The following is a 27,501-nucleotide window of genomic DNA, read 5'->3' as shown; positions in this document are numbered from 1 at the left end:
CACCACGCCCAACTCATTTTTTTTTTTTTTTTGAGATGGAGTCTCACTCTGTTGCCCAGGCTGGAGTGCAGTGGTGCAATCTCAGCTCACGGCAACCTCGGTCTCCTGGGTTCAAGTGATTCTCCTACCTCAGCCTCCGCAGTAACTGAGATTACAGGCATGTGCCACTACACTTAGCCAATTTTTTTTTTTTTTTTGAGACAGAGTCTTGCTCTGTTGCCCAGGCTGGAGTGCAGTGGCACTATCTTGGCTCACTACAAGCTCTGCCTCCCGGGTTCATGCCATTCTCCTGCCTCAGCCTCCTGAGTAGCTGGGACTACAGGCGCCCGCCACCACGCCTGGATAATTTTTTGTATTTTTAGTAGAGATGGGGTTTCACCGTGTTAGCCAGGATGGTCTCGATCTCCTGACCTCGTGATCCGCCCACCTTGGCCTCCCAAAGTGCTGGGATTACAGGTGTGAGCCACTGCACCCAGCCAATTGTTTTTTTTATTTAAATATAGACAGAGTTTTACCATGTTGGCCAGGCTGGTCTCAAACCCCTGACCTTAAATGATCTACCTGCCTCGGCTTCCCAAAGTGCTGGGATGACAGGCGTGACCTACTGCGCCCAGCCAATTTTTGTATTTTTTGTAGAGATGGGGTCTCACTATGTTGGCCAGGCTGGTCTGGAACTCCTGAGCTCAAGTGATCTGCCTGCCTCAGCCTCCCAAAGCGCTGGGATGACAGGCGTCAGCCACCGAGCTCCGCCAACACTTTATTTATGTTTCCCCATGTGTGACAAAGGACCCAGATGAACAGCAGATAGAGGCAATGCTGTTCATCTGGAGGCCTCTCCAGGGAGCCTCCAGGACCCTCCAAGCATTCCACCACCTGGAAACCTCCCAACCCTGTCCTTTTGGGTTTATGGAGACTTCATTACGTAGGCATGACTGATTACATCATTGGTCACTGGTGATCAGCTCAGCCTTCAGCCCCTGTCCCTCCTGGAGGCTGCAAGTGGGGCTAGAAGCTATGCCCTTCTGATCACATAGTAGCTGCCACCAACCCCCCACCCCAAGGCTGTCCAGGAGCCCACCAGGAGTCACCTCATTAGAACAAAAGACGCTCCTGTCACCCAGGAAATTCAAGGGGATTGGGAGCCCCATGTCAGATGATCCTATAGGTTAGGAGATTATAAAGGTTTTAGGAGCTCTATGTCAGGAACCAGGGTCAAAGACCAAATACCACAATAAAAGACTCCTCCTGCCTCTGTCTGAAAGGGTCTTAGAAGTTCTGTCTCAGAAACCCAGGGCAGAGATTCAGTAGGCATTTCTTTTTCTTTTTCTTTTTTTTTTTTCTTTTTGAGAAGGAGTCTCGCTCTGTCGCGATCTCAGCTCACTGCAAGCTCCGCCTCCCAGCTTCACGCCATTCTCCCACCTCAGCCTCCCGAGGAGCTGGGAGCTGCCCTACAGGTGCGTGCCACCATGCCCAGCTAATTTTGTTTTTGTATTTTTAGTAGAGACGGGGTTTCACTGTGTTAGCCAGGACGGTCTCAATCTCTCCTGACCTTGTGATCCGCCTTCCTCGGCCTCCCAAAGTGTTGGGATTACAAGTGTGAGCCACTGCGCCCGGCCCTTTTTTTTTTTTTTTTTTTTGAGACGGAATCTAGCTCTGTCACCCAGGCTGGAGTGCAATGGCGTGATTTTGGCTCACTGCAACCTCTGCCTCCTGAGTTCAAGCGATTCTTCTGCCTCAGCCTCCTGAGTAGCTGGGACTACAGGCACGTGCCACCACGCCTGGCTAATTTTTTTGTATTTTTAGTAGAGATGGGGTTTCACCATGTTAGCCAGGATGGTCTGTATCTCCTGACCTCGTGATCCATCCACCTCAGCCCCTCCCAAAGTGCTCGGATTGCAGGTGTGAGCCACCGCGCCCGGCTGGATTTAAGTTTTTCTAACTAAAAAGTCCAGGAAATACCTACAAGGATATACCGGAAGATGTTCAAAGTGGTTGAATCCAGGTGATGGAATTACAGGCAATTTTTCTTTCTCTTTTTAGTAACAAAGCTGGGCGCGGTGGCTAACGCCTGTAATCCCAGCACTTTGGGAGGCTGAGGCGGGCGGATCACGAGGTCAGGAGATCGAGACCATCCTGGCTAACATGATGAAACCCCGTGTCTACTAAAAATACAAAAAATTAGCCAGGCGTGGTGGCGGGCACCTGTAGTCCCAGCTACTCAAGAGGCTGAGGCAGGAGAATGGCGTGAACCCGGGAGGCAGAGCTTGCAGTGAGCCGAGATTGCGCCATTGCACTCCAACCTGGGCAACAGAGAGAGACTCTGTCTCAAAAAAAAAAAAAAAAGAAAAGAAAAAAATTAGTAAGAAATCATTTTTTTCCGGCCGGGCGCAGTGGCTCATGCCTGTAATCCCAGCACTTTGGGAGGCCGAGGCAGGTGGATCACGAGGTCAGGATATCGAGACCATCCTGGCTAACATGGTAAAACCCCGTTTCTACTAAAAATCCCAAAAATTAGCTGGGCGTGGTGGCAGGTGCCTGTAGTCCCAGGTACTCGGGAGGTTGAAGCAGGAGAATGGCGTGAACCTGGGAGGCGGAGCTTGCAGTGAGCAGAGATCACGCCACTGTACTCCAGCCTGAGCAACAGAGCAAGACTCCGTCTCAAAAAAAAAAAAAAGATATAATTTTTTTCCTTTTTAAAAACATTTCATATTTTAGCTTAAAAATGGAAGAGTTGGAAGTGAGTGCAAGTGGTTAAATAAATAAGTAAATAAATAAAAAGGCTGAGGCAGGAGGATCACTTGAGCCTGGGAGGTCGAGGCTGCAGTGAGCTGTGATCTCACCACTGCATTCCAACCTGAGCGACAGAGCTAGACCCTATCTCGAAAAAAAAGAGGGGCCGGACCTAGTGGCTCATGCCTATAATCCCAGCACTTTGGGAGGCCGAGGCAGGCGGATCATGAGGTCAAGAGATCAAGACCAGCCTGGCCAACATGGTGAAACCCGGTCTCTATTAAAAATACAAAAAAATTAGCCAGGCATGGTGGCTCACGCCTGTAATCTCAGCTACTTGGGAGGCTGAGGCAGGATAATTGCTTGAACCTGGGAGCCGAGATCGCGCCATTGCACTCCAGCCTGGGTGACAGAGCGAGGCTCCATCTCAAAAAAAAAGGGAAGAGTTGAGTGTTTTTCTAGGTGTTTAATGTGAAGGACAAGTGAAAAGCCCCAGAATGGCCCCTGCAGACAGTAACAGTAACTAACAGTCAAATGTCTCCGCCCCAGGCAGGTTAGGGACGAGACAGAATGAGGGTGGGGAGTGGGGCTCGGGGAGCAGAGGCCACGGTCTCCATGCTCTGCTCCTCTGGCCGCAGCAGAGCCCTGTGAACCCCAGGCAATGACAGCAGGATCCTGAAGCCCATGCAGGCTCTGAACCACGCGGCCATCCGGAAGGGGTGAGATAAATGTTGGGGAAACCACCCCCGACTCCCGCGAGCCCCAGGAGCCCGGGCTGCCGCCTCCTGCCTCCTACACCCCTCCCCCGCACAGCTGGCCCTGGAGGCTGCTGGAGCTGGGGTTACCCCGTGGGGACCCTCATGCTCTTTGCTCCCCTCCTTCTCCCTCCCCCTCCCCCACAAGCGTGAAACCAACTGACCGGATTGACAGATGCAGGTGCGCGGGAGGCGGAGGTGGGGGTGGTGCCAGCAGCCAATGGGTTAATGGTCCCGGCAGGGGCTCCACAGGGGACCAGGGGTCAGATGTCTCTCTAAGATGGGGACAGGCACGCAGGCTGCTATTCCGGGGCTCTGATCACGGCTGTCTATTTATAGCGCTGGGGGGGGGCCGCCTCACATAGGCAGCAGAGAGGCTGCCCTGCTGCAATGTCACCGTCGTCACTGCCTCTGCAGGCTGCAGGCACCTGCCACTACCGCAGAGGACTGAGGGGCCTTGGCCCAGCAGGGACCCCAGGGCCTTGGGGGACTGTGTGAGCTGGAAACGTGGCTGGCCAGATGGGCAGCACCATGGAGCCCCCTGGGGGTGCGTACCTGCACCTGGGCGCCGTGACGTCCCCCGTGGGCACAGCCCGCGTGCTGCAGCTGGCCTTTGGCTGCACTACCTTCAGCCTGGTGGCCCACCGGGGTGGCTTTGCGGGCGTCCAGGGCACCTTCTGCATGGCCGCCTGGGGCTTCTGCTTCGCCGTCTCTGCGCTGGTGGTGGCCTGTGAGTTCACACGGCTCCACGGCTGCCTGCGGCTCTCCTGGGGCAACTTCACTGCCGCCTTCGCCATGCTGGCCACCCTGCTGTGCGCGACGGCTGCGGTCCTGTATCCGCTGTACTTCGCCCGGCGGGAGTGTCCCCCTGAGCCTGCCGGCTGTGCTGCCAGGGACTTCCGCCTGGCAGCCAGTGTCTTCGCCGGGCTCCTCTTCCTGGCCTACGCTGTGGAGGTGGCCCTGACGCGGGCCCGGCCCGGCCAGGTGAGCAGCTATATGGCCACGGTGTCGGGGCTCCTCAAGATCGTCCAGGCCTTCGTGGCCTGCATCATCTTCGGGGCGCTGGTCCATGACAGCCGCTACGGGCGCTACGTGGCCACCCAGTGGTGTGTGGCCGTCTACAGCCTGTGCTTCCTGGCCACAGTGGCCGTGGTGGCCCTGAGTGTGATGGGCCACACAGGGGGCCTGGGCTGCCCCTTCGACCGGCTGGTGGTGGTGTACACCTTCCTGGCTGTGCTCCTGTACCTCAGCGCTGCCGTGATCTGGCCAGTCTTCTGTTTCGATCCCAAGTACGGTGAGCCCAAACGGCCCCCCAACTGTGCTCGGGGCAGCTGTCCCTGGGACAGCCAGCTGGTGGTGGCCATCTTCACCTACGTCAACCTGCTCCTGTACGTCGTTGACCTCGCCTACTCCCAGAGGATTCGCTTCGTGCCCAGCCTGTAGCCCACAGTGGCAGCCCACCCACCTCTGCTCTCTGGCCACCAGCTCCAGGCTCTGCGAGGGAAACTCAGGTGAACCAAAGTGTCAAGTAGCGAGCAGGAGGGAAGCCGCGGGCTCAGGGGAGATGAAGTACAACGGGAGAGGTCGCTCCCCGACTTCCAGACTGGGCTCAGAGGGACAGGGGCAGGACAGTAGGGCAGAGGCCCTGAGCAGACGCAGGGGAGAGCCTCACCTAGGCCAATCCCCAACTCACTCTCTCTCACCATTTCCCAGCGCTCCTGGGGCTCAGTGCTGGTCACTGGAACATCATAAGGGAAAACTTTAAAGCAGCTGCTGTTGTGACCCATTTTGCAGCTGGGGACATGGAGGCTAGAAGCATTTGTGAGGCACCCAGTACCTCCATTAGTGTCTGGAGACCACACTCAGGCTGGGTAAGGCAAGCTGAAAGAGGAATGACTTCCAGAGGAGACGAACCCAGGAGAGTAGCTGGGCCAGGCAAGGGGAGGGAGGGGCGTGGGGAGCCGGAACCACTCCTGGTTCAGAGAGGCAGCTCCCAGAACCCTGGGAAGAGAGCCCTGCCTGAGGAGCTGTGCCAGCTCACAGAGAAGGAGCCAGAAATCTGGACCAGCCTCTCCCACCCACGTCCGGGAAGCCTCTGGGCTGGTAGCCACAGTGTTTGGAAGCAGGCTTCCTCCGGAGTCTCCGCAGGCTGGAGGTGGCGCGGGTGGCCTGGAAGAGCCTGCAGAGCCCGGCGGCACCGAGTGCACAGTGGACGGGGAGGACCTGGTTCCGCCATAGCCACGGAGCCCCACCTGGACACTCACCATTGGCTGTGACAAAGCAGCTTCAGCAGTGCCGGGCGGGCATCTGTGCACTGTGGGCATCTGTGGCACTGGGAGGGAGCCCGGCTGAGGGCGGCCGCTGGACACAGAGTCTGGGTACTGCTTGCCTCTGCTCAAGGGTCCAGTTGCTGAAACACTCCTGACGCCGGGGCCATCATCCTCCAGGCTCCAGCCAGCTTCACCTGCACAGAAGCCCAGCCTGGTCCAGCCAGGAGCTGACCCACTGGCCACCCCTGAGTCCAAGCCGGGTGGGCAGTGGCACAACAGCCCCTCAGCCCATTGACTGGGCCCCATTGACGTCCTTGAGCAGGAAATAAATGCTGACATTTATACGTACCCTGCCTCTGGACCAGCAGTCTCTTCTGAGGGGACTGTGGGCACCTGCCCCTCCTGGCGGCCCCTCCTAGCGTGCTCTGGGGGAAGGCTGAGGAAGGAAGTGGCCTGGGATCACAGTCAGGGCAGGCTGGGCTCCCGAGGGTCTGAGCAGCCTCCTGGGGAAGGGGCAGGCAGCGTCTTCTGCCTCACAGGGGTGACAGGCCAGCCTGGCTCCGACGGGCCTGTGGCTCATGCCCGTCCCTCCCAGAGGCCCGCAGCACCCACCTCCTCCCCCACGCCCATCTGGGGGTCTCGAGAGGCCCTGGACACAGCGACGGACAGACGCACTGTTGCTCCTTTTAGACGGCGGTCCCCACAGCCAGGCCTGTGCTGCTGCCATGAAGAATGTGAGGAAGGGGCCTCACTGGCCGCTGAGGAGGGGTCTCGCTCACGTTAGCCAACAAACAGGGTCCGGCCGACATCCTTTACTCAGAGGGGGTGGGTGTTTTGGGGTCAATGGCAGATCCCAGATGAGGGCAGTCAGGTGTTCAGGGCCTGCCGCTGGCTGAGGGCGATACAGAGGGGGCATAGGGATCACCTGCTTCCTGACTCAGGGGAGACCTGGGCACCAGTCTTGGAGAGGACCCAGCCTCCTTCTCTCCTTTTTTTCACGTGGCCAGAATTCTGAAACGAGTTAATTGTCACCAACTTCCCAATTTCCTCCCTGTCCGGTGGTCCTCTGCCACCTTCGCAAAGGTCCTGAGGGACAGAAAGGAAGGGGAGGGGACCCAGGGCTGGGAGACTTCCTTCAGAGTCAGTCCTGTTGACAGTGTATCCCTGGCCCAGAGGGCTGTCCATTTTGGGTTTTTGGGTTGTTAGGTAAAAGTGTTACTTGCTGTTATCACTTGGGGGAAAGTGATTTTGTAACAGCCTGGGGAGCTTGGCTCTCAAGGCGCCTAGGCGATGCTAGCCTCCGTGCCCCAGGTTTGAGCTGTCCATCTGGACAAGCTCTTCCCATGGCCACCACAGAGCAACCTCCCAGTGTTGGTGGTGGTCATTACGTGTTCACGGTGGGGGGACCAGGTAGACAGATAGCCAGAACGCGTGGCCCTGCCGCTGTGGCAGAAGCATCCCAGGCCTTCTGAAATGATGTGCTAGAATAGCCTGTCATCACCTAAGATACAGCACAGAAAAAATAAGGCAGCTCCTCTCACCCCTTGGCAGGGGAATGAGCTGCCAGTGATCTCTTCTGACTTCGCCCTTAATCTTGGCCACCGACAGGGACCCTGACTATCCAGAGCCCCAGATGCAGGCCCGAATCAGATGAATTCTGAGCATGTCCTCAGGGGGAAGTGACTGGAGCTTCACTCCCCCTAAAACCCAGGCAGGCGAGAGGTTTGGGTATTGGAGGATGCTCCGGGCTGCGTGGGAGTGGGGGCATGATGGGGTGGGCTTCCTTCGTTTGCTTAGTGGAGCACCGCTGCGTGCCCAGTTAGGGGAACACCTGTGGCCGCACTGTCATGCCTCTTTCTTTTCTTTTCCTTTTTTCTTTTCTTCCTTTCTTTCTCTCTCTGTCTTTCTTTTTTTTTCAGATGGAGTCTCGCTCTTGTTGCCCAGGCTGGAGTGCAGTGGCGCAATCCCGGCTCACTGCAACCTCCACCTCCAGGGTTCAAGTGATTCTCCTGCCTCAGCTTCTCGAGTAGCTGGAATTACAGGCACCTGTCACCACGCCCGGCTAATTTTTTGTATTTTTAGTAGAGACGGGGGTTTCACCATGTTGGTCAGGCTGGTCTCGAACTCCTGACCTCAGGTGATCCGCCCGCCTCGGCCTCCCAAAGTGCTGGGATGACAGGCGTGAGCCACCGCGCCCGGCCGAAATAGTGATATATTTAAAATGCTTCCACTTGGCAAATTATTTTCAACTCTGCCTCCAAGGGAAAAAAAAAAAGGAAAGAAAACGCTGTACAGCCGGGCTTCTCCAAACTCGATGACAGTAGAAGGGACTGATTCCCAGAGAGAGCCGGCCGCGCGCCCAGGGACGCCAGCTGGACGCGTCCGTGTCCGGGTGGCCCAAGACAAAGCCCTGCGTGGAGGGCCCCTCACAGGCCCCAATCGGGCCGCCCCCTCCGCCCGCGTCCTCGGACCCCACGTGTAGGTCCCGGGAAGCGCGACCAGGAGGAGCGCGGGTCAGGGGGCCGCGTGCCGGAGAGGGTGTCTATCCGGGGGCCGGGGGATCCCGGGGCGCGAGAGAGGCGGGGGCCGGCGGTCGGCGTGGGAGGGGCGCGCAGAATGATGCAACCGCTCTGGCGCCGCCGCGCGCTCTGATTGGCCAGCGACTGGCGGCCGCGCCCGGATTCGCTGGCGCGACGGGGGCGGGGCCTGGGTGCGGGTGCCGCGTGGCGGCCGCGGCGCTGAGGGGTGGGTACGACCCGCGCACGGTAGCTGGGTTGGGGTCGGGCTCTGGGAATGGTGGGCGGCGGTCGCCGGGTGGGGCGCGACGGTAGCCCAGTTCTGGGCGGGGTGGGAACCCAGACGGGGGACCCCTAGGCGCCGGGCCCTCCCTCTCCCCGTACTTTTCCCCCTTCCCAGTCATTTCTTCTGCGGAACCTCCACCCCTCCAGTGGGTGCGGGACCCTAGGCAGCAGGCCAGGCACCGCCGCTCTGACTGGGGGCCCCGAAGCAGTTAACGGGCCGGACAGGAAAGTGGAAAGTTAGACCAGCTGGGACCAGGGGAGGTGGGCACCCGGCTGCGGGAGGAGCGGCCAGGCTGGCACTGCCCCCCTAACTTGCTCTCGATCCTGCCGGTCTCGTCCCGCAGAGCCGGTGCCATCTGTGGGGGCTTTGGGCCAGGGGTCTCCGGACAGCATGAGCGTGGGCTTCATCGGCGCTGGCCAGCTGGCTTTTGCCCTGGCCAAGGGCTTCACAGCAGCAGGTAGGCCCCCAGGTGGGGGACGGTGAGGCCCAGTGGGAGAGACTGGCCTCTTTCCACTTCTGCAGGGCTGGGGGCTGAAGGTGGGTGCTGGGTCACAAGGCCTGAGTCCTGGGGGAACTGGCAACTTCTGTGTGTTTGGGGCTTTACCTATGCTGTCTCACTCTTCTTCCTAGGAATGGGGAGGGAGGGAAGCCAAAGCTAGCCATGAAGAGGAACTGTTTCCGTCCGGGCGCGGTGGCTCACGCCTGTAATCCCAGCACTTTGGGAGGCCGAGGCGGGCGGATCACGAGGTCAGGAGATCGAGACCATCCTGGCTAACACAGTGAAACCCCGTCTCTACTAAAAATACCAAAAATTAGCCGGGTGTGGTGGCAGGTGCCTGTAGTCCCAGCTACTCGGGAGGCTGAGGCAGGAGAATGGCATGAACCCGGGAGGTGGAGCTTGCAGTGAGCCGAGATTGCGCCACTGCACTCCAGCCTGGGCAACACAGCGAGACTCCGTCTCAAAAAAAAAAAAAAAAAAAAAGAACTGAAGAGGAACTGTTTCTCCCCTCAGGCGTCTTGGCTGCCCACAAGATAATGGCTAGCTCCCCAGACATGGACCTGGCCACGGTTTCTGCTCTCAGGGTAGGTGCAGATGAAAGGGAGAAAGGAGACTGAGTCCCTGTGGGGCTGGGCGTGAGAGGCAGGAGTGTGTGCTGTAGCCCCCACCCCAGTGAGGGCAGGGGCCCTGGGCTGGGGTCTCATGGACCCCACCTCCTCACCCTGCTGATTGCTCTTGGGACCTGGGTGGTGGGCGTGTGTACAGCTGATAGGAGGGTGTTGTTCTGGAATGGAGTTCCCTGCACAGGGTTAAAGTTTCGAGGGGTCCTCTGGGGGCCTGGCAGGTGGGGCCACAGCCTGGCAGCCAAGGAACACACCTGGGGGCTGCTTGAGACCAGCACTCCCACGTGGAGAGCCCGGTCTGGAGGACGGCAGTCCCAGGCTGGGGGCAGATTGGTGGCATGGATGGATGGAGGGTCCTTTTCTGTCTGCAGCAGGGACATATTCCACACACAGTCCTTCCTCCATTTCTGGGTGGGAAGGGTCATCAAGGGGGTGGTCAGAGCCCTGAGCCCCCAGCCCTGCCCACCCCCAACTCCAGCATTCTCTGTGCCATTCTACCTGTGGGGCTCTTGGCTTGGTGGGGGTACAGACAGCCACGGGACCAGGCTGAGCCCACCTGTTGCCCCTGCAGAAGATGGGGGTGAAGTTGACACCCCACAACAAGGAGACGGTGCAGCACAGTGATGTGCTCTTCCTGGCTGTGAAGCCACACATCATCCCCTTCATCCTGGATGAAATAGGCGCCGACATTGAGGACAGACACATTGTGGTGTCCTGCGCGGCCGGCGTCACCATCAGCTCCATTGAGAAGGTAGCACCGCAGGCCCAGTGGGGTGTGGAGAGGGGCTGTCTAGAGCCCGGGCCCTCAGTACTTCAGCTTTCATCTGCAAAAGGCTTGCAGCGTCCCGGCCCACTGGGAGAGCTCGGGCACTGCTTGGTGGGGTGAGTGCATCTAGGCACTGCGTCCACGGCCAGACGGACACACTGGTTTGTCTTCCAGAAGCTGTCAGCGTTTCGGCCAGCCCCCAGGGTCATCCGCTGCATGACCAACACTCCAGTCGTGGTGCGGGAGGGGGCCACCGTGTATGCCACAGGCACGCACGCCCAGGTGGAGGACGGGAGGCTCATGGAGCAGCTGCTGAGCAGCGTGGGCTTCTGCACGGAGGTGGAAGAGGACCTGATTGATGCCGTCACGGGGCTCAGTGGCAGCGGCCCCGCCTACGTAAGGACTGCGGGGGAAGCCGGCGGCGGCGGGCACTTCCCGGGACCACCGGGCACATCTGTCCCTGCTCCCCCTTGGAGGGCCAGGGTGGAGGGCTCCAAGGCTGTGGGAACTGGAGCTTGCCCAGAAGGGAAGGAGGAGAAGCCCAGGAGAGAGGTTCAGGGTGCCTTCTCCCCACAGGCATTCACAGCCCTGGATGCCCTGGCTGATGGGGGCGTGAAGATGGGACTTCCAAGGCGCCTGGCAGTCCGCCTCGGGGCCCAGGCCCTCCTGGTCAGTGTGTTTCCTGACCCTCTGGTGGGGCCACTCTTTGCGGGGCCCTGGGGCTTCACTGGGAGGAGCCAAGTGGGGCGTCAGTGTGTGCTACAGTGGCTGGGGCAGTGCCCCGCAGAGGCAGGTGCGTGCCCACAGCCGTCAGCCTTTCTTCTGGCTGCAGGGGGCTGCCAAGATGCTGCTGCACTCAGAACAGCACCCAGGCCAGCTCAAGGACAACGTCAGCTCTCCTGGTGGGGCCACCATCCATGCCTTGCACGTGCTGGAGAGTGGGGGCTTCCGCTCCCTGCTCATCAACGCCGTGGAGGCCTCCTGCATCCGCACACGGTGGGCCCCCGCCCTGCCCGCTTCCCTGGTCTCCAGTCCTTGCATGGCAGAGGCCTCTCTCACACACATCTGCTCATTCACGCACTCAGCAGATACGTATTGAGCTCCAGCCCAGTGTTGCGCAGGACACGGGGGGCCCTGAGGTTCCCTGGGTTACTGTGGGCAGTGCCCCTCCCCACCTTCCGTTTCCCGCGAGGAGGGAACATCCATAGAGGGACCCGGATGCTGTGCCCTGTGCTCCCCACATAGGTCCACCGTTGTCATAGCTAGGAGTGTCATTCGAGCCAGGGGCCACACCAGTGGGGTGGCCAGGCACATTAGGAAACTTCTGTGGGGCCCACCTTCCTCCCATCCTCGCTGTGGGATAAAGTTAGACCAGTAGGACACGCAGCAACATCCAGGCACAAGGAAAATTCCACGGAAGGTGAAAGAAGCAAAGAGCAAGAGAAAGACAGAGTTTGCTGTTTGCCTGGGATCCCACAGCTGGTCAAAGGCAGAGCCAGGCTGGGAGCCGCTGTCCCCAGTTCAGGTCTGCAGGGTGGGTGAGGACGTCTTTCTTGCCACACTGCCCACTCTCCAGTCCAGACACCCTCAGACTCTGCGAGTGCCACCCTGTAACAGTGAGGGGAACGCGAGGGGCCTGGCCTCACCTCCAGCCTGCAGGGGAGACAGGTGTAAACCCACATCCCGTGGTGGGGCCACGAGAACTCAGGTCTGGGAGGCACTGCGGGGAGATTTGGTGATGCTGAGCTGATTCGAATGAGGTGAGAAGGAGCCCAGCAGCTGTGTGGGGGCGTGTCGCTGGCAGAGGGGAATAAAGGTGCTGAGGTGAGGGTGACAGCATCGCCCAGGGCTGAGTGGCACTGGGAGCTGTGGGCTTCACTCCCTCTTCCTGGGTGCACGCTTGTGCTCCAAAGCCAACCTCTCCCTGCCTCTCTAGGGAGCTGCAGTCCATGGCTGACCAGGAGCAGGTGTCACCAGCCGCCATCAAGAAGACCATCCTGGACAAGGTGAAGCTGGACTCCCCTGCAGGGACCGCTCTGTCACCTTCTGGCCACACCAAGCTGCTCCCCCGCAGCCTGGCCCCAGCGGGCAAGGATTGACACGTCCTGCCTGACCACCATCCTGCCACCATCTTCTCTTCTCTCGTCACTAGGGGGACTAGGGGGTCCCCAAAGTGGCCCACTTTCTGTGGCTCTGATCAGCGCAGGGGCCAGCCGGGGACATAGCCAGGGAGGGGCCACATCACTTCCCACTGGAAATCTCTGTGGTCTGCAAGTGCTTCCCAGCCCAGAACAGGGGTGGATTCCCCAACCTCAGCCTCCTTTCTTCTCTGCTCCCAAACCATGTCAGGACCACCTTCCTCTAGAGCTCGGGAGCCCGGAGGGTCTTCACCTACTCCTACTCCAGTATCAGTTGGCATGGGCTCCTTCCTGAGAGCGAAGGTCAAGGACCCCCTCTGTGAAGGCTCAGCAGAGGTGGGATCCCGCGCCCCCTCCCGGCCCCTCCCTGCCCTCCATTCAGGGAGAAACCTCTCCTTCCCGTGTGAGAAGGGCCAGAGGGTCCAGGCATCCCAAGTCCAGCGTGAAGGGCCACAGCCCCTCTTGGCTGCCAAGCACACAGATCCCATGGACATCTGGGGAAAGGGCTCCTTGGGCTGCTGGTGAACTTCCTGTGGCCACCACCTCCTGCTCCTGACCTCCCTGGGAGGGTGCTATCAGTTCTGTCCTGGCCCTTTCAGTTTTATAAGTTGGTTTCCAGCCCCCAGTGTCCTGACTTCTGTCTGCCACATGAGGAGGGAGGCCCTGCCTGTGTGGGAGGGTGGTTACTGTGGGTGGAATAGTGGAGGCCTTCAACTGATTAGACAAGGCCCGCCCACATCTTGGAGGGCATCTGCCTTACTGATTAAAATGTCAATGTAATCTAATGCAAAAGTCTACAGATTCAAATGTTAGTCTCATGCAACCCCTCCCCACCCCTGCCAGAAACAGAATAATGTTTGACCAAACACTCAGGCACCCTGTAGCCCAGTCAAGTGGACACATACAATCAGCCATTCCAGGAGGCCCACAGGATTGGAGGAGCTGCTGAGGGTTGGGTTACAAGGGCCAGGGGTGCTCTGGTTCCTTCAACCAACACATAGTTACTGAGTATGGAGACAGCAAGAGGAGGCCCCCTTCCCTCCAGAGGCAGTGCACACTGTGTGAGGGGAGCTGGGCTGGGTAGCAGCAGGGTGTCAGGGTGTGCAGGGGGGTCCAAGGTGTGCCAGGAGTCAGGGCGTGCAGGGGGCTCCAGGGTGTGCAGGGGTTAGGAGAGCTGAGCAACTTTCTGGAACTTATCCCGGGAACTCATTTCCAGAGACCCCATAGGCTCACTGCAGAACCATGCTTGGTATATGTGGGGCGTGTAGAGGGCGCTTGGGGAACAGAATCCTGCGTTTCCCCCGAGGGAGGGAAGACATGCAGGGGAACAGGGAGGAAACGCTGCAGCAGGGCAGATGGCATGGGTACATCCTCCACCGCCACTCTCCCCCTGGCAAGAGTCCTGGCCACTCCCCATAAACTGAGTACCCACCGCACCCAGGCACAAAGGGGACGGTAGGTGGGGTGAGTCCCTGCTGTCTGGCTGGGATCTGGCAGTGCAGGAGCTAAGCGGGGGACACAGATGGACGGTGCTGGGCCGGGAGTCCCTGCAGGCTCCCCTGAAGGCCCCCTCCTGTATGGGTGGATGTGGGCATCAGGGCGGGTGGGGAATGCCCTTGTGTCAGGGCTGTGAGCAATAGAATAACCCCCTGCCCCAGCAAAGTGCCTGGCAGTGCTGGGAGACCCTGGCAACTCCTCCCACCTGGGCAGAGGTGCCCCCAGAAGAGATTGTCCCACAGGCCACACGCCTGTCCCAGGACCAAAGCTGCCCTGACCATTCCCCTCAAAGCCAGTTTCCCTGCTAGCGCCCACTCTCAGGTGCTGACGCAGAGCAAGATGAGGGGCGCGGGGCTGCCAAAGGTGCTTCTGGTCCGGGGACACAAGGGAAGCCAGCAGGCGACGCGGGTTTCAAGTGAGGCAGACAGGTCTTGGGCCCCAGAGGAAGCACGGGGAGGTGAGGAGGTGTGAGGGGGGCTGCAGACGGGCTTTGCAAGGAGGCGTTTGCTTCAGCAGGCGGGCCCTAGGAGCTTTCCCACTGTGGGTTCCTGATTAAGCAGAGGCCAGAGGCAGGTAGAGCCAGAGTCCACAGGAGGCTCCTGACGTGCGTGAGAAGTCTGGGGAGGTACGTGAGGCAGGCTGTGGGGAGGTGGACACCCAGGAAGCCACAGAGCGTGAGGACGGGCCCACGCCAAGTAGCAACATGTTTTATGTGGGCCTCAGCAGGTCAAGGAGGGAGATGGTGCCGGGGGCCAAGGACCCAAGGATCCTGCCAAGAAGTGTCAAAACGCTGTCAGGCAGAGGAACCCTACATGGGGCCCCTGGGGGCCGGCCAGATGGTGCTTTCCCTGCTCCTGTCACCAGCAGCTCTGACACCTCTCAGTCCTGGAAAGCCCCCTCCAAAAATGAAGCGGTTTGGAGTGAGTCCCCAGCAGGCCAGGTGGGCCCTGGAGGAGCTTCTGCCCCCATTTATTTTTCATTTTCCTTTTTTTTTTAGAGAGGTTCTCTGTCGCCCAGGCTGGAGTGCAGTGGTATGATCACAGCTCACTGCAGCCTGCAACCCCTGGGCACAAGCAATCCTCCCACGTCAGCCTCCTGAGTAGCTGGGACAACAGGTGTGCACCACCATGCCCAGCTTTTTTTTTTTTTTTTTCTTGTAGCGATAGGGTGTCTCTACGTTACCAATGCTGGTTTCAAACTCCCGGGCTCAAGCGATTCTCCCACTGCCTCCCAAAGTGCTGGGATTATAGGCTTGAGACACTGCACCCAGCCTGCCGCAGTTTCTTGGTTGGAATTGCCCTGACTCCAGCTTGCCAGCTGGGGCCCTTGCCCTGCCCAATTCTGCCACGTCTCTTCAGTGCCCGGCTGACCCCTGTCCATGGTACTTGTGCAGGACAGGCTCAGACTCTGGAACCAGTGGGTCAGCAGCCCCTGGCCAGGCAGAGATGGGCAATGTCCACCCTGGGAGGGCCCTGCCTGGAGACCAGGGAGAGCAGGGCTGGACTGGACCCCTGTCTGGGTGTGGACGCTAGCACCTCCCTCCCGGCAGCATCTGGCTGAGATCTGCTGCTCTCAGGAGGAACCGATGGGGTCTTAAGGTCAGTCCCACAGAAGCTGCAGCCTGGGGCGGGAGGATGCCGGGGAGGTGCCTGCGGGGGTCAGTCCCACAGAAGCTGCAGCCTGGGGCGGGAGGATGCCGGGGAGGTGCCTTCGGGGCTCAGTCCCACAGAAGGTGCAGCCTGGGGCGGGAGGATGCTGGGGAGGTGCCTGCGGGGGCCAGTCCCACAGAAGGTGCAGCCTGGGGCGGGAGGATGCTGGGGAGGTGCCTGCGGGGGCCAGTCCCACAGAAGGTGCAGCCTGGGGCGGGAGGATGCCGGGGAGGTGCCTGCGGGAGGAGGCATCCAGCTGTGACGGGAAGTGAGCTCCTGGAGGTGCAGAGAGGTCCAAACAGGGAGCCAGGCCTCAAGGCCGCACTTAAAGCCGGTCGTGGAGATGAGTGTGCGGAGTGAGAGGGATGCTTGGAAACCCGTGGGCCTCTCTCGCAGTATCCCTCTCAGTAGAGTAGCCTTTCGCGGTTCTGGTGGCCTCATGGTTTGGCCCAGGCATGGCTGCACCACTGTGTCCAGGGACAAGTGTCCTGGGCTCTCCGTGGGGAGCTGGCCAGGAGCCGCTGGGGAGGTGAGGAGATCTTCGTGCAGAGCCAGTGCCAGCCCTCACTGACCACGGAACACCTTCAGCTCTCTAGGAGGACAGGGAGACAGGTCCTAGGGGTTTGGCTTGGGCTGTTTCCACGCGGCACCTCCCCTCCCTCGACACCCTTTCTACAAGCCACCGTCTGCTACTCTGCAGGTGCCTGGGACCCCACCCACCCCAAGAAGATTCTGGGGTGAGGGGCAGCAAACGAGCCTGGGCAGCTCCCTGAGTGTCCTCCCCAGCCCGTCCTGCCCATCTCTATGACAGTGCCCAGGGAGGGGAGGACTGAGGCTCCTTCCCAGGAGAAGACAGCACCGCAGTGAGGACGATTCATAAATCCGTTCCAAATTCGCGCGGAGGTGCAAATGAGAGCGGGCTCGACCCTGTGAGGAGGAGTTGGGGTGTGGGAGTGAGTGGGGACAGCCTGGTGAGCGTCTGCCCGTGGGGTGGGGGCTGCCAGCCCCAGGGCCAATCACCCTGGCTCCTGACGGCACCGTGGCTCCAGCTCCCGCTGTGTGGCACGGAGGGCGGGTCCTGAGGAGACTCGGGGGCCCGCCTGGTCCCCGCTGTGTGGACCTAGCCCTCACCGCCCAGCAATGCACGACTTCACCCTCCCGCGGAGCAGGATGCCCAGCGGCTCAGGGCGCCCTCCCCGCGCCAGCCCAGTGTGGTGTGGTAGGATGAGGACGCGAGCAGGGAGGAGAGGCAGGAGACGGAGCTGCACTCCTGGCCTCAGGGCCCCGTGTGCTGTTTTGTACACTAAGGTTGAGGCCTCGGAAGCCACGCCAGGACCATATCATGCCCCTAGAGCCTGTGAGACTCGGGCTGTGCCCAGAGCAGTGGGAGCAGGTCCCCGACGACTAAGGACACCACCGTAAGAACCACACGCAGCCCCACAGCGCACACGGCGACAACGTGCTGTGGGGCTCGGAGGAGTTCCTGGGGTCTGGCAGGGACAGGCGGAGGGACGCTTCTGAGCCTTACACCTCACGGCTTCGGGACTTCGGGGCCGGCCTGTTCATGGACGGAGCCCAGGAGGACCCCACAGCCCGTCCCCGCCCCTTCCTCCCCGCTCACCTGCTGGCGGGGCGGCCACCCTTCCCCTCCCAGGATTCACAGCTGCGAAGGGAAGAGGGTGGAGGAGAAAGTCCAGACACGGGATCCCCCATTTACCTTCCTCCCGAGTCCTCGCCCCCTACCGCTGGGCATCTCCAACAAGCAGCGAAGTCTCCCCCGGGCGGAGCTCTGGGTACACGTGGCGCAGGAAGGGCCTGGGCAGCTCGGGGTCTGCTGCGCGGGGGGGGATCGCCCCTCGCTGCTGGGAGCTGCCAGGCCGTCCCCGCCCCGCGCCGCTCCGGGACCCCCGAGTTGGAATCGCGGGGCCCTGGCGGCGCCGTCCTGACGCAAGAGCGCCTCTGCCTGGCAGGGCCCAGGCCAGCACTCGAGGGGGCGCACGCAGAGCCTGCCCTAGGCTGAGCACTCGAGCTGGAAAACGCCGCCGGCGTCCGCGAGCTTGGACAGGGGCCCTGGACGGCTGGCGCAGGAGCCAGGCGAGGCAGGCTCCGGCTGCAGGACGCCTGGGGCTGGGGGTGGAGACCTGGCGCTTTGGCCGTGCGCCCAGGCCCGCCCGTGAGACCCCGCCAGGCGCTAGAGCAGCCAGTGTTGCCAGGGACGACGGCGCGCGGGTTGCGCATGCGCAGTTTGCCCTCCCGCCGCCGCGCCTTCCCCTTTAAGCGCCGGCCGGCCGCGTCGCCGCTTCATGAATGGAGCCCACGTGACCAAACATCATGTGACGTCTGTGGAGCGGCGGCGGCGGCGGCGGCGGATCCCGAGCCTGGTCCGGCCCGGCCTTCCCAGTGCGCTCGGCCCGGCCCGCGCAGGCGGCGAGTCCTCCGAGCCCCGGGCCCGGACCCCTCGCGCCGGTCCCTGCCCCGCGCGGCCTCGGAGCGCGCGCGGCCCCGCCCCGCCCCGGCCTCGGCCCGCCGGGCCCGCAGTGTGGTGAGTGCGGCTGCGGCGGCGGGCCCGGGCGGTGGGGGCGGCGCGGCGGGGGCGGCGGGGGCCGAAGGGGCGCGCGGGCAGGGCTCCTCCCGGAGCTAGGCGGGCGGTTGGGGGCCCGGCGGCGGGGGCCGCTGGTTTCGGGTCTGCCGCGCACCCTGCTGGCGGCCCGTGCCTCGATTTCCCCAGCGGTCAGGAGCCAGCTCCTCCTGCCCCTGGCGCCCGGGTACTGGAGGTGGGCCGCGGGCGGCGGCGGACCCGCGGAGCCGGGCAAGTGCAGAGCGGACTCGGAGACCCGGGCGTCCTGGAGGGAGGGGCACTGGACGGCGGGAGGAAAGGGTGGGGTCGAGCGAGGCGTCCGGGGGTCCGCGCCAGGGCCCGGCGGCCCGGCCCGCAGCTGCTGATTCATCCGGTGGCCGCGTCAGCTCTCCCCGGCGCGGGGGTCCGCGGCGAGCCCGGGAGGAGGGGCGGCGATGGGGGTGCTGCGGGGAAGACCCTGCCCCTGGCTCGGGCTCGGGTTCCGTCAGTCGCGTGCCAGAGCCCGGAGGGAGACTTGCTGAGTCATCAGCGTGAGGTCACTCGGTGCTCAAGCTGATACCGGAGGGGATTCGAGCGAGAGGCCTCGGGGACTAAAAGGCCGCCAGCGGGAGGTGGGAGGGGGCCAGGCCCGGCGCCTTGGGGTGACTGTTTAAGTGAGCGCCGAGCGATCCAGTTGAAGGCAGGGGTGCTTGAAGAGGAAGTGGGGGTGGCTCGCTGCAGGTGTTCTCCCGGGGTCAAAGGTGAAGCCCCGGGCGGTCCATCCCTTCCCAGGCGGCTCTTTTCCGGCAGCTGGTCCTGGTCCCAAGTCTGGAGCAGTTTCCCAAACTGGGAAATAGTTCCCTGAGTGAGGGAGGGGAGGAGCTTCGGTGGGCCGAGCTAGCCAAAGGGGAAGTCGGCTTTCCCTGGGACTGGCCTGGTTGGACAGCCCCTGGCCAGAGATCGAGGCCCTGGGAGAAAGAGGGGTGTGTGTACCAAGCCCTGGGTGACAGTGGGCTGGGCAGGGAGGAAGCAGGGGCAGCTCTACCAGGAAACGGCAAAGGGGAGGAAGCAGCCCAGCCTCTCTCCCCAGTTGGCCCTGGAGTCTGGGTTGAGACTGTAGGTGGTGGGAGCTTCAGGGTGCCTAGCCTTGGGGTGCAGCAGATGGGCTGGTGTGGATGGCACAGGGTGGCAGAACGCAGCACCCAGCCACCCTAAAGTTGTCGCTACCTGAAGTGGGGTCTCAGCGTTGTGTGAAGTTAGCAAAGGGAGTGGCCCTGTTGGGTGTCTGGCCTGGCAGCCCAGGACGCTTAGAAAGTGGCAGCTTGGGAGTGATGTGGCCAGAGCCACCTTTCCTTGGGTATGTGGAGATTCACGAAGGTAGACTTCCTTTGCCCAGGAGTTCATTTCATGGCTGGGTTAGGCCACTTTGTGGTTTGCCCTCAGGGATGCCCCCCGCCCCCCGCCACACACACACACACACACACGTCCATTCTCAGTGAGCACCCCCCACACATACACACAGAACACAGGTCCACTCTCAGTGAGCCCCGGGGCTTATAGATTCCAGATGTTTCAATGCTTTAGCTGACCGTTGGCCTGGAGTTTGATGCCCTGGGAAAATTTCGGGGTCCTGGAGGGACATTTATGTACATCTTTTTTTTTTTTTTTGAGACGGAGTCTCGCTCTTTTGCCCAGGCTGGAGTGCAGTGGCGCGATCTCAGCTCACTGCAAGCTCTGCCTCCCGGGTTCACGCCGTTCTCCTGCCTCAGCCTCCCGAGTAGCTGGGACTACAGGCGCCCACCACGACGCCCGGCTAATTTTTTGTATTTTTAGTAGAGACGGGGTTTCACCGTGTTAGCCAGGATGGTCTTGATCTCCTGACCTCGTGATCCACCCACCTCGGCCTCCCAAAGTGCTGGGATTACAGGCATGAGCCACCGCGCCCGGCCCATTTATGTACATCTTCTCAGTCACTTATGCATCAGTGGAAACTAAGTTTTAGGTTCTGTTCAAAGAGTGACTTTCAGGAGCTGAGAGCTTATGGAGCAGAGGCCATGACTGCCGGGGAGTTTCGGCCGCTGGGCTTTGCAGCCAGGTGGGGCTGTCTGTGTTCAGGCACGGGAGTTTCTACTTTAGCCAAAGGAGACGGAGCTCCCAAATCTCCCTCCCTTTCCTGGCTCTCAGTGTGAATGGGTGGCCTAGGTACCCTCGCAGGTTGCGGAGCCGTGACCATCTGTGCCTCCTGCATGAGGTGGGCTTATTAGCCTCTGTGGGAGCAGAGGGTGCATGACAGGCCCCAGCTCTGGCCAGCCTTGAGGGCTGGAGGAGGGCGGGGGCAGCTTCTCCTCAGTCCAGCTCCTGGGATCCCTGCATGGTCCCTCTCAGCCCAGGTCCAGAGGCCAGGCCAGGAGCCTGGAACGCACTGGCTGTGCTCAGGGCTGCCCCTCCCCCACCCCCCGGCGCACCTTTGATAGGAGGCGATGGCTTGCACTTGTGCTGAGTTCAGGCCTTCTGCGGAGGGCAAAATCTGTTGAGGAGGCACTTTTCCGTGTGATCTCTTCAGGAAGTCACCACTGTCATTGTGCTTAGCAGCAGGGGTGGGGGCGATGGGGGTGGGAGAAGCTGGTGCCAGGGCAGTGTCTCTGCACCCTGACTTGCACTCAAGGCTGGGGGGCCCCTCCATGCTTGGCTGAGGGCCTGTCTCCTGGGGCAGTGTTGTGCCGGACGTGTAGGAAAGGGCTCCTGTGGGCCTTCTGACCTCCAGCTCAGGTCTTCCCCATCCTTTATCTGGAAGAATCCAGTGGCTGGAGCCTCGGGACCTTGCCTCTGAGCTGGCTTGGCTGTGGGGAGGGGTCTCTGGCCTCCCCTCCCTGCTCTGTGCTTGCAGCCTCATCTCCTGGTCCAAGGCTGGGTGAGGTGGAGTCTTGAGCCTGGTGAGGATGTGTGCATCCGCCTGACCACACTTCAGCTCCCCTGATGAGAGTAAGAAGCCCCCCAACCCATAATTTCCTGAAGTGATCCTAGCTCCTCTGGAGGAGCCTCCCATCTGTCTGCATCAAACCTGGAAAGTGGAGGATGGAGCATGAGGCGGGGGTCCATGCCCAAGGGTCTGGTGGGAGCTGGGCTGAGCTGGGAATCCCAGAAACGTCCTTAGCAAGAAAGTGAGAGCAGAGTGCTGGAGGGACCCCGAGTGGGTGAGAGTTGGTTGTTAAGTCCGGCCACCCCAGCACTTTTGTTTTTGCTCCCTGGCCCTGTGGGCACTCACCCGGGGCAGGGACCAGAGAGCAGGCTGCAGCTCGGAGGGGCTGACTCCGCCAGCCTTCACGTTGGGCAGGCCCGGGGTGGCTCACTGTGGGAGCCCTTGTGAAATACCCTGGATGGGGTGGGGCAGGGGCTGCTTCCTGCAACCCAAAGCCACAGGATGGTTACTCCATCAGTGGAGGAGGCCGACTGGGAGGGCTAGAGGGGCCTCGGGCCAGGCTCCTCCCAGCTGATGGCCTGCCACCTGGAAGGTGGGGGAACTCCCTGGTCAGTCCTGCCAACAGACCAGAGCTAGATGGACGGCCCACCCCCAGCTTTTCAAAGTTAGGAGGCTGGGAGACTCGGGGTTCCCTGTAGCCTCCTCTCTGGCCAGGTCCCCTGTGGGGCCCCTGTGCACCCAGGGAGCCGGGGGCTTTGTCCGAGGCCGGCTCAGGGGAGGTGGCTGTAGAAGGTAGGACCCTGGAAGATGCACACACAGGGTCACTGGGGGCCCTCACCTGCTATTGGCCAGGCTGGGGGCTGCGGCTCTCGTGGGGCGCTGTTGGCTGGCGGGCCAGGGAGTGCGGGCGCGGCGGGGAGGCAGAGGCAATGTGCTGAGTCAGCGTGACTCGCCAGGAACAGCCGCGCTCTGGGCAGTGCCGGGGTTATTTTTAAAGCTCCCGGCTTCCTTCTAGGCTTGCCTCTCCCGCGTCTTATTCCTTCTAATCTCTCCCCCGCCCCTTGTCTTGCGCCTGCCTTCCTAACAGCCTTCAGTTCCCCTTCTCCCGTCAGACCTTCCTGACCTCCCACCTGGTTCTCTAGGGGCAGGGTGGACAGGAAGCAGCTCAGCCCAGCCTGGGAGAGGCCAAGGGCTGCCTCCTATCAGGTATTGGGGGCTGGGCACCTGGACAGCAGGCTGGGGCGGGCTGTGCGGCAAGGGCTCTTGTGAACTGGGCGGGTGGGGGGGGGGTGCGGCGAGGGTGGTCTCCAGGGTACTGACCTGCTCCGTGTCTTGCAGAGAGCGCCTGCTCGCTGTGCCCCCGGGTTATGACGACCCCCAATAAAGGAAACAAGGCCTTGAAGGTGAGTGGGCAGGGACAGGAGCCTGCGGGCTGGGGTTGGGGGGCACAGTGGGTGTGCCCGCTTGGCCTGTGACCACCTGCACTGTGCCCCAGGTGAAGCGGGAGCCGGGTGAGAATGGCACCAGCCTGACGGATGAGGAGCTGGTGACCATGTCGGTGCGGGAGCTGAACCAGCACCTGCGGGGCCTGTCCAAGGAGGAGATAGTCCAGCTGAAGCAGCGCCGGCGCACGCTCAAGAACCGCGGCTACGCTGCCAGCTGCCGCGTGAAGCGGGTGACGCAGAAGGAGGAGCTGGAGAAGCAGAAGGCGGAGCTGCAGCAGGAGGTGGAGAAGCTGGCCTCGGAGAACGCCAGCATGAAGCTGGAGCTCGACGCGCTGCGCTCCAAGTACGAGGCGCTGCAGACCTTCGCCCGGACGGTGGCCCGCAGCCCCGTGGCGCCAGCCCGGGGCCCCCTTGCCGCCGGCCTGGGGCCCCTCGTCCCAGGCAAGGTGGCCGCCACCAGCGTCATCACAATAGTAAAGTCCAAGACGGATGCCCGATCGTAGGGACGCGCGTCTGGCCAGGCGGGTCTTTGCGGGGCCACTAGGCACATGGCGAATTCGGCTGCCCTGTCCCTCTGTTTCCTTCTCTTCTCTTTCCTCCCTCTCTTCCCCGCCCTTCTCTCTTCCCTGCAAAGCACAACCTGTACCCCAGGGGCGCCGGGCTGAGCCCCTTTGATCTCGTCATTGTCGTCGTGTGTTTTGTATGTTGGGATTGGTCAGTTCGGCGGTGACGTGGGGTCGCCCCAACCCCTTTTGTACCAGGGCCATGCAGGCTTGGAGTCCAGAGTTGGTGCTGTGGGAACGGACTAGAGAGAGTTGCGGGAGAGAGAAGGAGCAGGCACGCTGGGCCTCGCGTGTCCCCGAGCAGTGAGGGTCCCAGTGTTCCCTCCACTCCCGAGTGGCCACAGGCTCGCGGGCTGGGAAGGATTCACTCTCTTTAGCCCCAGGGGAGCAGCTCAGCTTAGCCCAGCACGAAGAGATGGGCTCTGCTCTGAGAGTAGGGCGGGCTTGAAGGCCCTGATGGGTGGACCACCAGCCTGGGCGCAGTGGTGCTGGGGGCGTGCAGCTGGGCCCAGGGGCTGTGCGCTCAGGCCTGACCCGTTGCACTGAACAAGACCAAATCGCTGGTTGTGCGCTTAACGTGAGGGTGGGTCCAGTGTGCCCTGCGATGGGTCCCGTGTCACTGTTTACATGACCTATTTGTGTGGTTATATAGCCCTTTATTTAAAAGAGAGAAGTTCCTTTTACAAAGTTATTAAATTAATTATATGTTTAAAAGTTAAAGAAAAAAAGAGCTGCAGAGTATTTATAAAACTGTCTTTTAGAAAAAAAACAAGCAAGAAGACCATTTGACCATATGAATGGAAAAGGGAAGAAAGTATAATAGAAACTTTGCTAGTTAAAAAAAAAAGAAAAAAAAACAAAAAAAATCCCTTTCTTGTAAACTTACGGACACCTCTTTGTGGCTGTTGGAGTTTAGTTTTTATATACACAGAGTTATCAGACATTATTTATAAAACTTAGTTTAAAAAAAAGACAAAAAAAAAAAAAAAGCCAAGCCGTGAGCCGACCAGAAGGCCGTCCTCTTTGATATCTTTTGCAATTGTACCGAAAGTGACTTACTCCTCTGCCCTTCCTGCTTCCGTCTCTTGCCGGTGCCGTGGTGTCGTCCGTGCCTGGTGAGGTTTTGTGCAGCGGTAAAGTGCTGGTGCTTCTGGTGACCTTTGACCTGTGGGTGTCACTTCTTGTGTCTGTTTTCCCGTGTTCGTTTTTTGGGTTTAGTTGTGCTTTTGCTTCTGCTGGCTTGCTGGACCTGGGCTGGGGTGCCAGGTGGCGCCTGCTGCGTCAGAGCTCAAGGAATCTGTGCCCACCACCAGCTCCTGGGCCGTAGGAGGTGAGACATGGGGTTCTGTCATGCCCCCCTCCACTGAGCCTTGGCTACATCTGTGTCTAGGGCTTGGGCTGATCTAGTGGCGGGGTAGGTGAAACTGGGGTCCCTTGGGGCGCCCCACGCTGCTTCCACACCCACCACCTCTGGCCTTGGGTGGTGGCATTACAGGGATGAAGGAGTCACTGTGGGTGGCCACAGGGCTATGGCCAAGCGTTCCCTGGCCGTCTTCCTCTGGCCTCAGCTTTGTTCCTATAGGCTGCCCGCGCCGTGGGCTGCAGGTCTCGCCGCCCGCTTGATCCCTGAGGTGTTTCCATGCTGCGGGTGGTGCTTCCAGGCAGAGTGGGTGGGGGCCCACCGGGCGCCGCCCTTTCTTCCTTGTCCCTGCCTCACTCTGAGAGCCTTGGGGGTCTCCACCAGTGCAGACAAGGGCTACAGTCTCCAGGGCCAGGTCTTGTCCCTCTTCTCCGCTGGTCCACGCGGGCAGCTCTTGGCTTCGGGCCTGCCTTCTGCCTCCCTTTGGGATCTGTGTCTTCCAGGGATCAGCTGCTTGGCTTCTGCTGGAGGTGCCTCCCTATGGGGGCGCAGCCTGCCTCCTGCTCTCAGTTCCTCGCCAGAGGCTGCTGCCCTTCCTGGCTGGGCTCAGGAGGCTCCTTGTAGGCATATGATGGGGAGGGGGTGCCCCTACCCACCTCCAAGAGGCTACAGCCCTGTGTCTGGCCATGTGAGCCCTGGCCTTTCACCGGGTTGCTGGTTTCTTTTCTGTGGGGCCCAGACTTCTGTAAAGCACACAGATGTGGGTAAGATGAAAAACTGTGGCCCAACAGGGCTTAACCCTATGGGTGGTGGGATTTTTATCCAAGAGTTTGGCCTGGTGTGCCCACAGGATGGGAACAGGGAGGCACCGTCAACACTTGTCATGTTAATGAGCTTTTCTTTGCTCGAGGTGTTCAGAGACAAGTCCTATGTCTACCTGCGTCAGCCTGAAAATGGAAATATTGGCTGTTGACTCTTGTCATTTAGTGACTTCATCCCCCTCCCCTCAGTCTGATCTTGTCTAAGTAGAAACCAGGCGTTAGTTGGAATCATATCATAAGTATCCATAAAGAAAACGTCATGATCTGCCTTGGAGTGGGGAGAAACAGGCCCTCCTTGTCCTTGTGCGGCCCCCACTTTTGTCCTGGCTGTGGGTGGCCATCCATTTTGAGCACCTCTGCCAGGCTGCAGACCTGGAGGCGAAGGGAGTGTGGAAGAGGAGGGTGTAAGGGTCGACGCGTGCTGAATGGGAGGTGCAGGTCCTCGGTGCGTTGGCAGAAGAGGCTTCTGGAGTTTCGAGGCCATACCTCCTTTCAAGAGCTTTGGATTTGGGGCGACTTCCCTGGGTCTAGGGGAGTGTTCCTGTCCCCTGTCAGGTCAGCCCTGCGGAGCCACTCCACCCCTCTTCCCCTTCCCCTGGATTTCCTGACATAGATGGTGTGTTCATGTGCAGGTGTGAGTGTGCTGTCCTTCTGATCTCTGTTGATCCCGCTTTCCTACTGAGAGGGTGGTGGAGAGGGTGGTGGTCTCTTCTCACCTCAGTTTTTCTGACACAGCGAATCGAGGGCTTTGGCCAAGGCCAGGTCTCTCAAACTTGTCCGCCAAGTAAACCATGATATATGTCTTCCCTTCCACCTTAACTTTGCCCCAACTCCTCTTTTATTCTAACATGGACACTCAGATTTCAGAGGAATACCCAGCAGGGACAGGTCAGCTCTCACCAGGAGAGTGAGGCCCCTGGCTGCTGCTCGGGGTGGCACTGGTGTTGCTGGCTCAGCTCTTGGTGCATGTTTCAGATATGTGTGCACACTTCTGACTGGTGGTCAGGGCCCGGCCCACGGCCCTGAGCGGCTGCAGCCTGCTTTGGGACGATGGTCAGGTCCCATGTTGTCCCTGCTCCCTCCCTCTGGAGTGGCCACTTGGCCAAAGCACCCATCCACATCTGGAAAGTCTGAGCCGCAGCCTGCTGCACCGTTTCCGCTCTGGGATCTTGTGAGTTACTTTTTTAGGCTGTGGTTTGGTGAAAGGAACCAACACATTAACGATTTTTCCCCCAGAAGCCACTGAATAATTCTTTCTGGTGTATTTTTGCCTTCCTGTTGGCTGTCTGGCCTTGGAGCAGGTCGGGAGAGTGGAGTACATAATCAGTGCCACACAGAGGCAGGGCGTGTCTGAGAGACTAATGCCTGTCCTGCCTCTGGCCTGTGTCCTGGGTGTGTACCATACCTGCTGGGCCAGTCCCACACATTTCCACCCTGCCCCTGGAGCAGCAGCTTTGATACCATGGGTGTCCCTTGAGTCTGAGCTAGAGTGTGTCCCCGATAAACTGTGAGACCTCCCTGTTCTTGGTGACCCCAGTTGGGCTTTGGCCCCTCCAGCAACCTTGTGTCCCAGCCCTGCCCTTCTTCCCACCCCCTCAATCTGCTAGTCCCTGAAGCCTTTAACCAAACGGGAGTGGGCACAGAAAGCCTTCTCCTGGCAACAGGACAAGGGCTGCCCGCGTGTCCAGCCCTGTTGCTCTCCTGGCGCTGAGAGGTGGGTCCAAGCAGAGTTGATCAGTCCCTGCCTGCCCTGCCTAGGTCTAGCCAGGGGAGGTTGTGTGTGTGGGAGAAGACCCCGGGATCTGCTGGGGTGGGATGGAGGTTATTAAAGATCTAAGTGAGGAGGGGCTGGGGTTTGGATGCGGGGTGAGGCCCGAGCGCTCACACTTCGTGTAGGGCGGGCAGGGGCCTGACCTCTTGCAGGGCAGTGGCCTTGGTGCCCTACCCCTGCCCTGCGCAGTATTTATTGCTAAATTATTGTCCAGGAGGGGCAGCACTGGGCCTGGCCCCCCGGGTATTTATTGCTGTACATAGTGTATGTTTGTGATATATAAGGTTTTCTTTATTTTGTATATGATCAATAAACCTTTTAAAGAGACTGGCAGG

The 27,501-nt window shown here is 60.5% G+C and overlaps 3 protein-coding genes and 1 long non-coding RNA gene across 16 annotated transcripts; 3 read left to right on the top strand and 1 right to left on the bottom strand.

The window, feature by feature from the left end:
- Window positions 1-2,194: 2,194 nt before the first annotated feature.
- On the top strand, window positions 2,195-13,368 carry PYCR1 (pyrroline-5-carboxylate reductase 1). 9 transcript variants are annotated; one of them, XM_034943140.3, is made up of 8 exons: window positions 8,435-8,500; window positions 8,901-9,014; window positions 9,570-9,640; window positions 10,251-10,430; window positions 10,620-10,841; window positions 11,022-11,114; window positions 11,278-11,441; window positions 12,382-13,368. In XM_034943140.3, exons 2-8 carry the CDS (start codon window positions 8,948-8,950, stop codon window positions 12,542-12,544), a joined length of 960 nt encoding a protein of 319 aa, XP_034799031.1. In that variant the 5' UTR covers window positions 8,435-8,500; window positions 8,901-8,947; the 3' UTR covers window positions 12,545-13,368. The 9 variants fall into 9 exon arrangements, with proteins under 9 accessions (XP_034799033.1, XP_034799031.1, XP_034799034.1 ...); XM_063599495.1 differs by having other exon boundaries at window positions 8,461-8,582; XM_008956485.4 differs by having other exon boundaries at window positions 8,496-8,520.
- On the top strand, window positions 3,457-8,293 carry MYADML2 (myeloid associated differentiation marker like 2). Its single transcript, XM_008956484.4, has one exon. It carries the CDS (start codon window positions 4,005-4,007, stop codon window positions 4,926-4,928), a length of 924 nt encoding a protein of 307 aa, XP_008954732.1. The 5' UTR covers window positions 3,457-4,004; the 3' UTR covers window positions 4,929-8,293.
- Window positions 13,369-15,005: 1,637 nt separating the features above from the next.
- On the bottom strand, window positions 15,006-18,185 carry LOC117976650 (uncharacterized). Its single transcript, XR_004667425.3, has 2 exons — window positions 17,447-18,185; window positions 15,006-16,321 (listed from the first exon to the last, which is right to left on the bottom strand). It is a non-coding gene; the product is annotated as an uncharacterized LOC117976650 (long non-coding RNA).
- Window positions 18,145-27,493, top strand: MAFG (MAF bZIP transcription factor G). Of its 5 annotated transcripts, none has more exons than XM_034943148.4 (3): window positions 18,145-18,271; window positions 22,545-22,609; window positions 22,702-27,493. In XM_034943148.4, the coding sequence occupies exons 2-3, from the start codon at window positions 22,574-22,576 to the stop codon at window positions 23,152-23,154; spliced, it is 489 nt and encodes a 162-aa protein (XP_034799039.1). In that variant the 5' UTR covers window positions 18,145-18,271; window positions 22,545-22,573; the 3' UTR covers window positions 23,155-27,493. The 5 variants fall into 5 exon arrangements, with proteins under 5 accessions (XP_034799039.1, XP_034799040.1, XP_063455566.1 ...); XM_034943149.3 differs by lacking the exon at window positions 18,145-18,271 and adding an exon at window positions 18,336-18,538; XM_063599496.1 differs by lacking the exon at window positions 18,145-18,271 and adding an exon at window positions 18,620-18,842.
- Window positions 27,494-27,501: the final 8 nt, after the last annotated feature.

This window comes from Pan paniscus, chromosome 19 (assembly GCF_029289425.2).
Source record: "Pan paniscus chromosome 19, NHGRI_mPanPan1-v2.0_pri, whole genome shotgun sequence".
NCBI classification, from domain to species: Eukaryota; Metazoa; Chordata; class Mammalia; order Primates; family Hominidae; genus Pan; species Pan paniscus.
The sequence above is the reverse complement of the archived record's forward strand: the minus strand, read 5'-3'. Positions and strand labels throughout refer to the sequence as shown.

What these genes read in the sequence shown, in the direction of transcription:
- MYADML2 (XM_008956484.4), top strand. Translation starts at nt 4,005, where the DNA reads ATGGGCAGCACCATGGAGCCCCCTGGGGGTGCGTACCTGCACCTGGGC.
- MAFG (XM_034943148.4), top strand. Translation starts at nt 22,574, where the DNA reads ATGACGACCCCCAATAAAGGAAACAAGGCCTTGAAG. An exon ending in AAGGAAACAAGGCCTTGAAG is followed by an intron (nt 22,610 to 22,701) that starts GTGAGTGGGCAG and finishes ACTGTGCCCCAG; the next exon opens with GTGAAGCGGGAGCCGGGTGA.
- PYCR1 (XM_063599492.1), top strand. Translation starts at nt 8,549, where the DNA reads ATGGTGGGCGGCGGTCGCCGGGTGGGGCGCGACG. An exon ending in CCACGGTTTCTGCTCTCAGG is followed by an intron (nt 9,641 to 10,250) that starts GTAGGTGCAGAT and finishes TTGCCCCTGCAG; the next exon opens with AAGATGGGGGTGAAGTTGAC. An exon ending in GTGGCAGCGGCCCCGCCTAC is followed by an intron (nt 10,842 to 11,021) that starts GTAAGGACTGCG and finishes TTCTCCCCACAG; the next exon opens with GCATTCACAGCCCTGGATGC.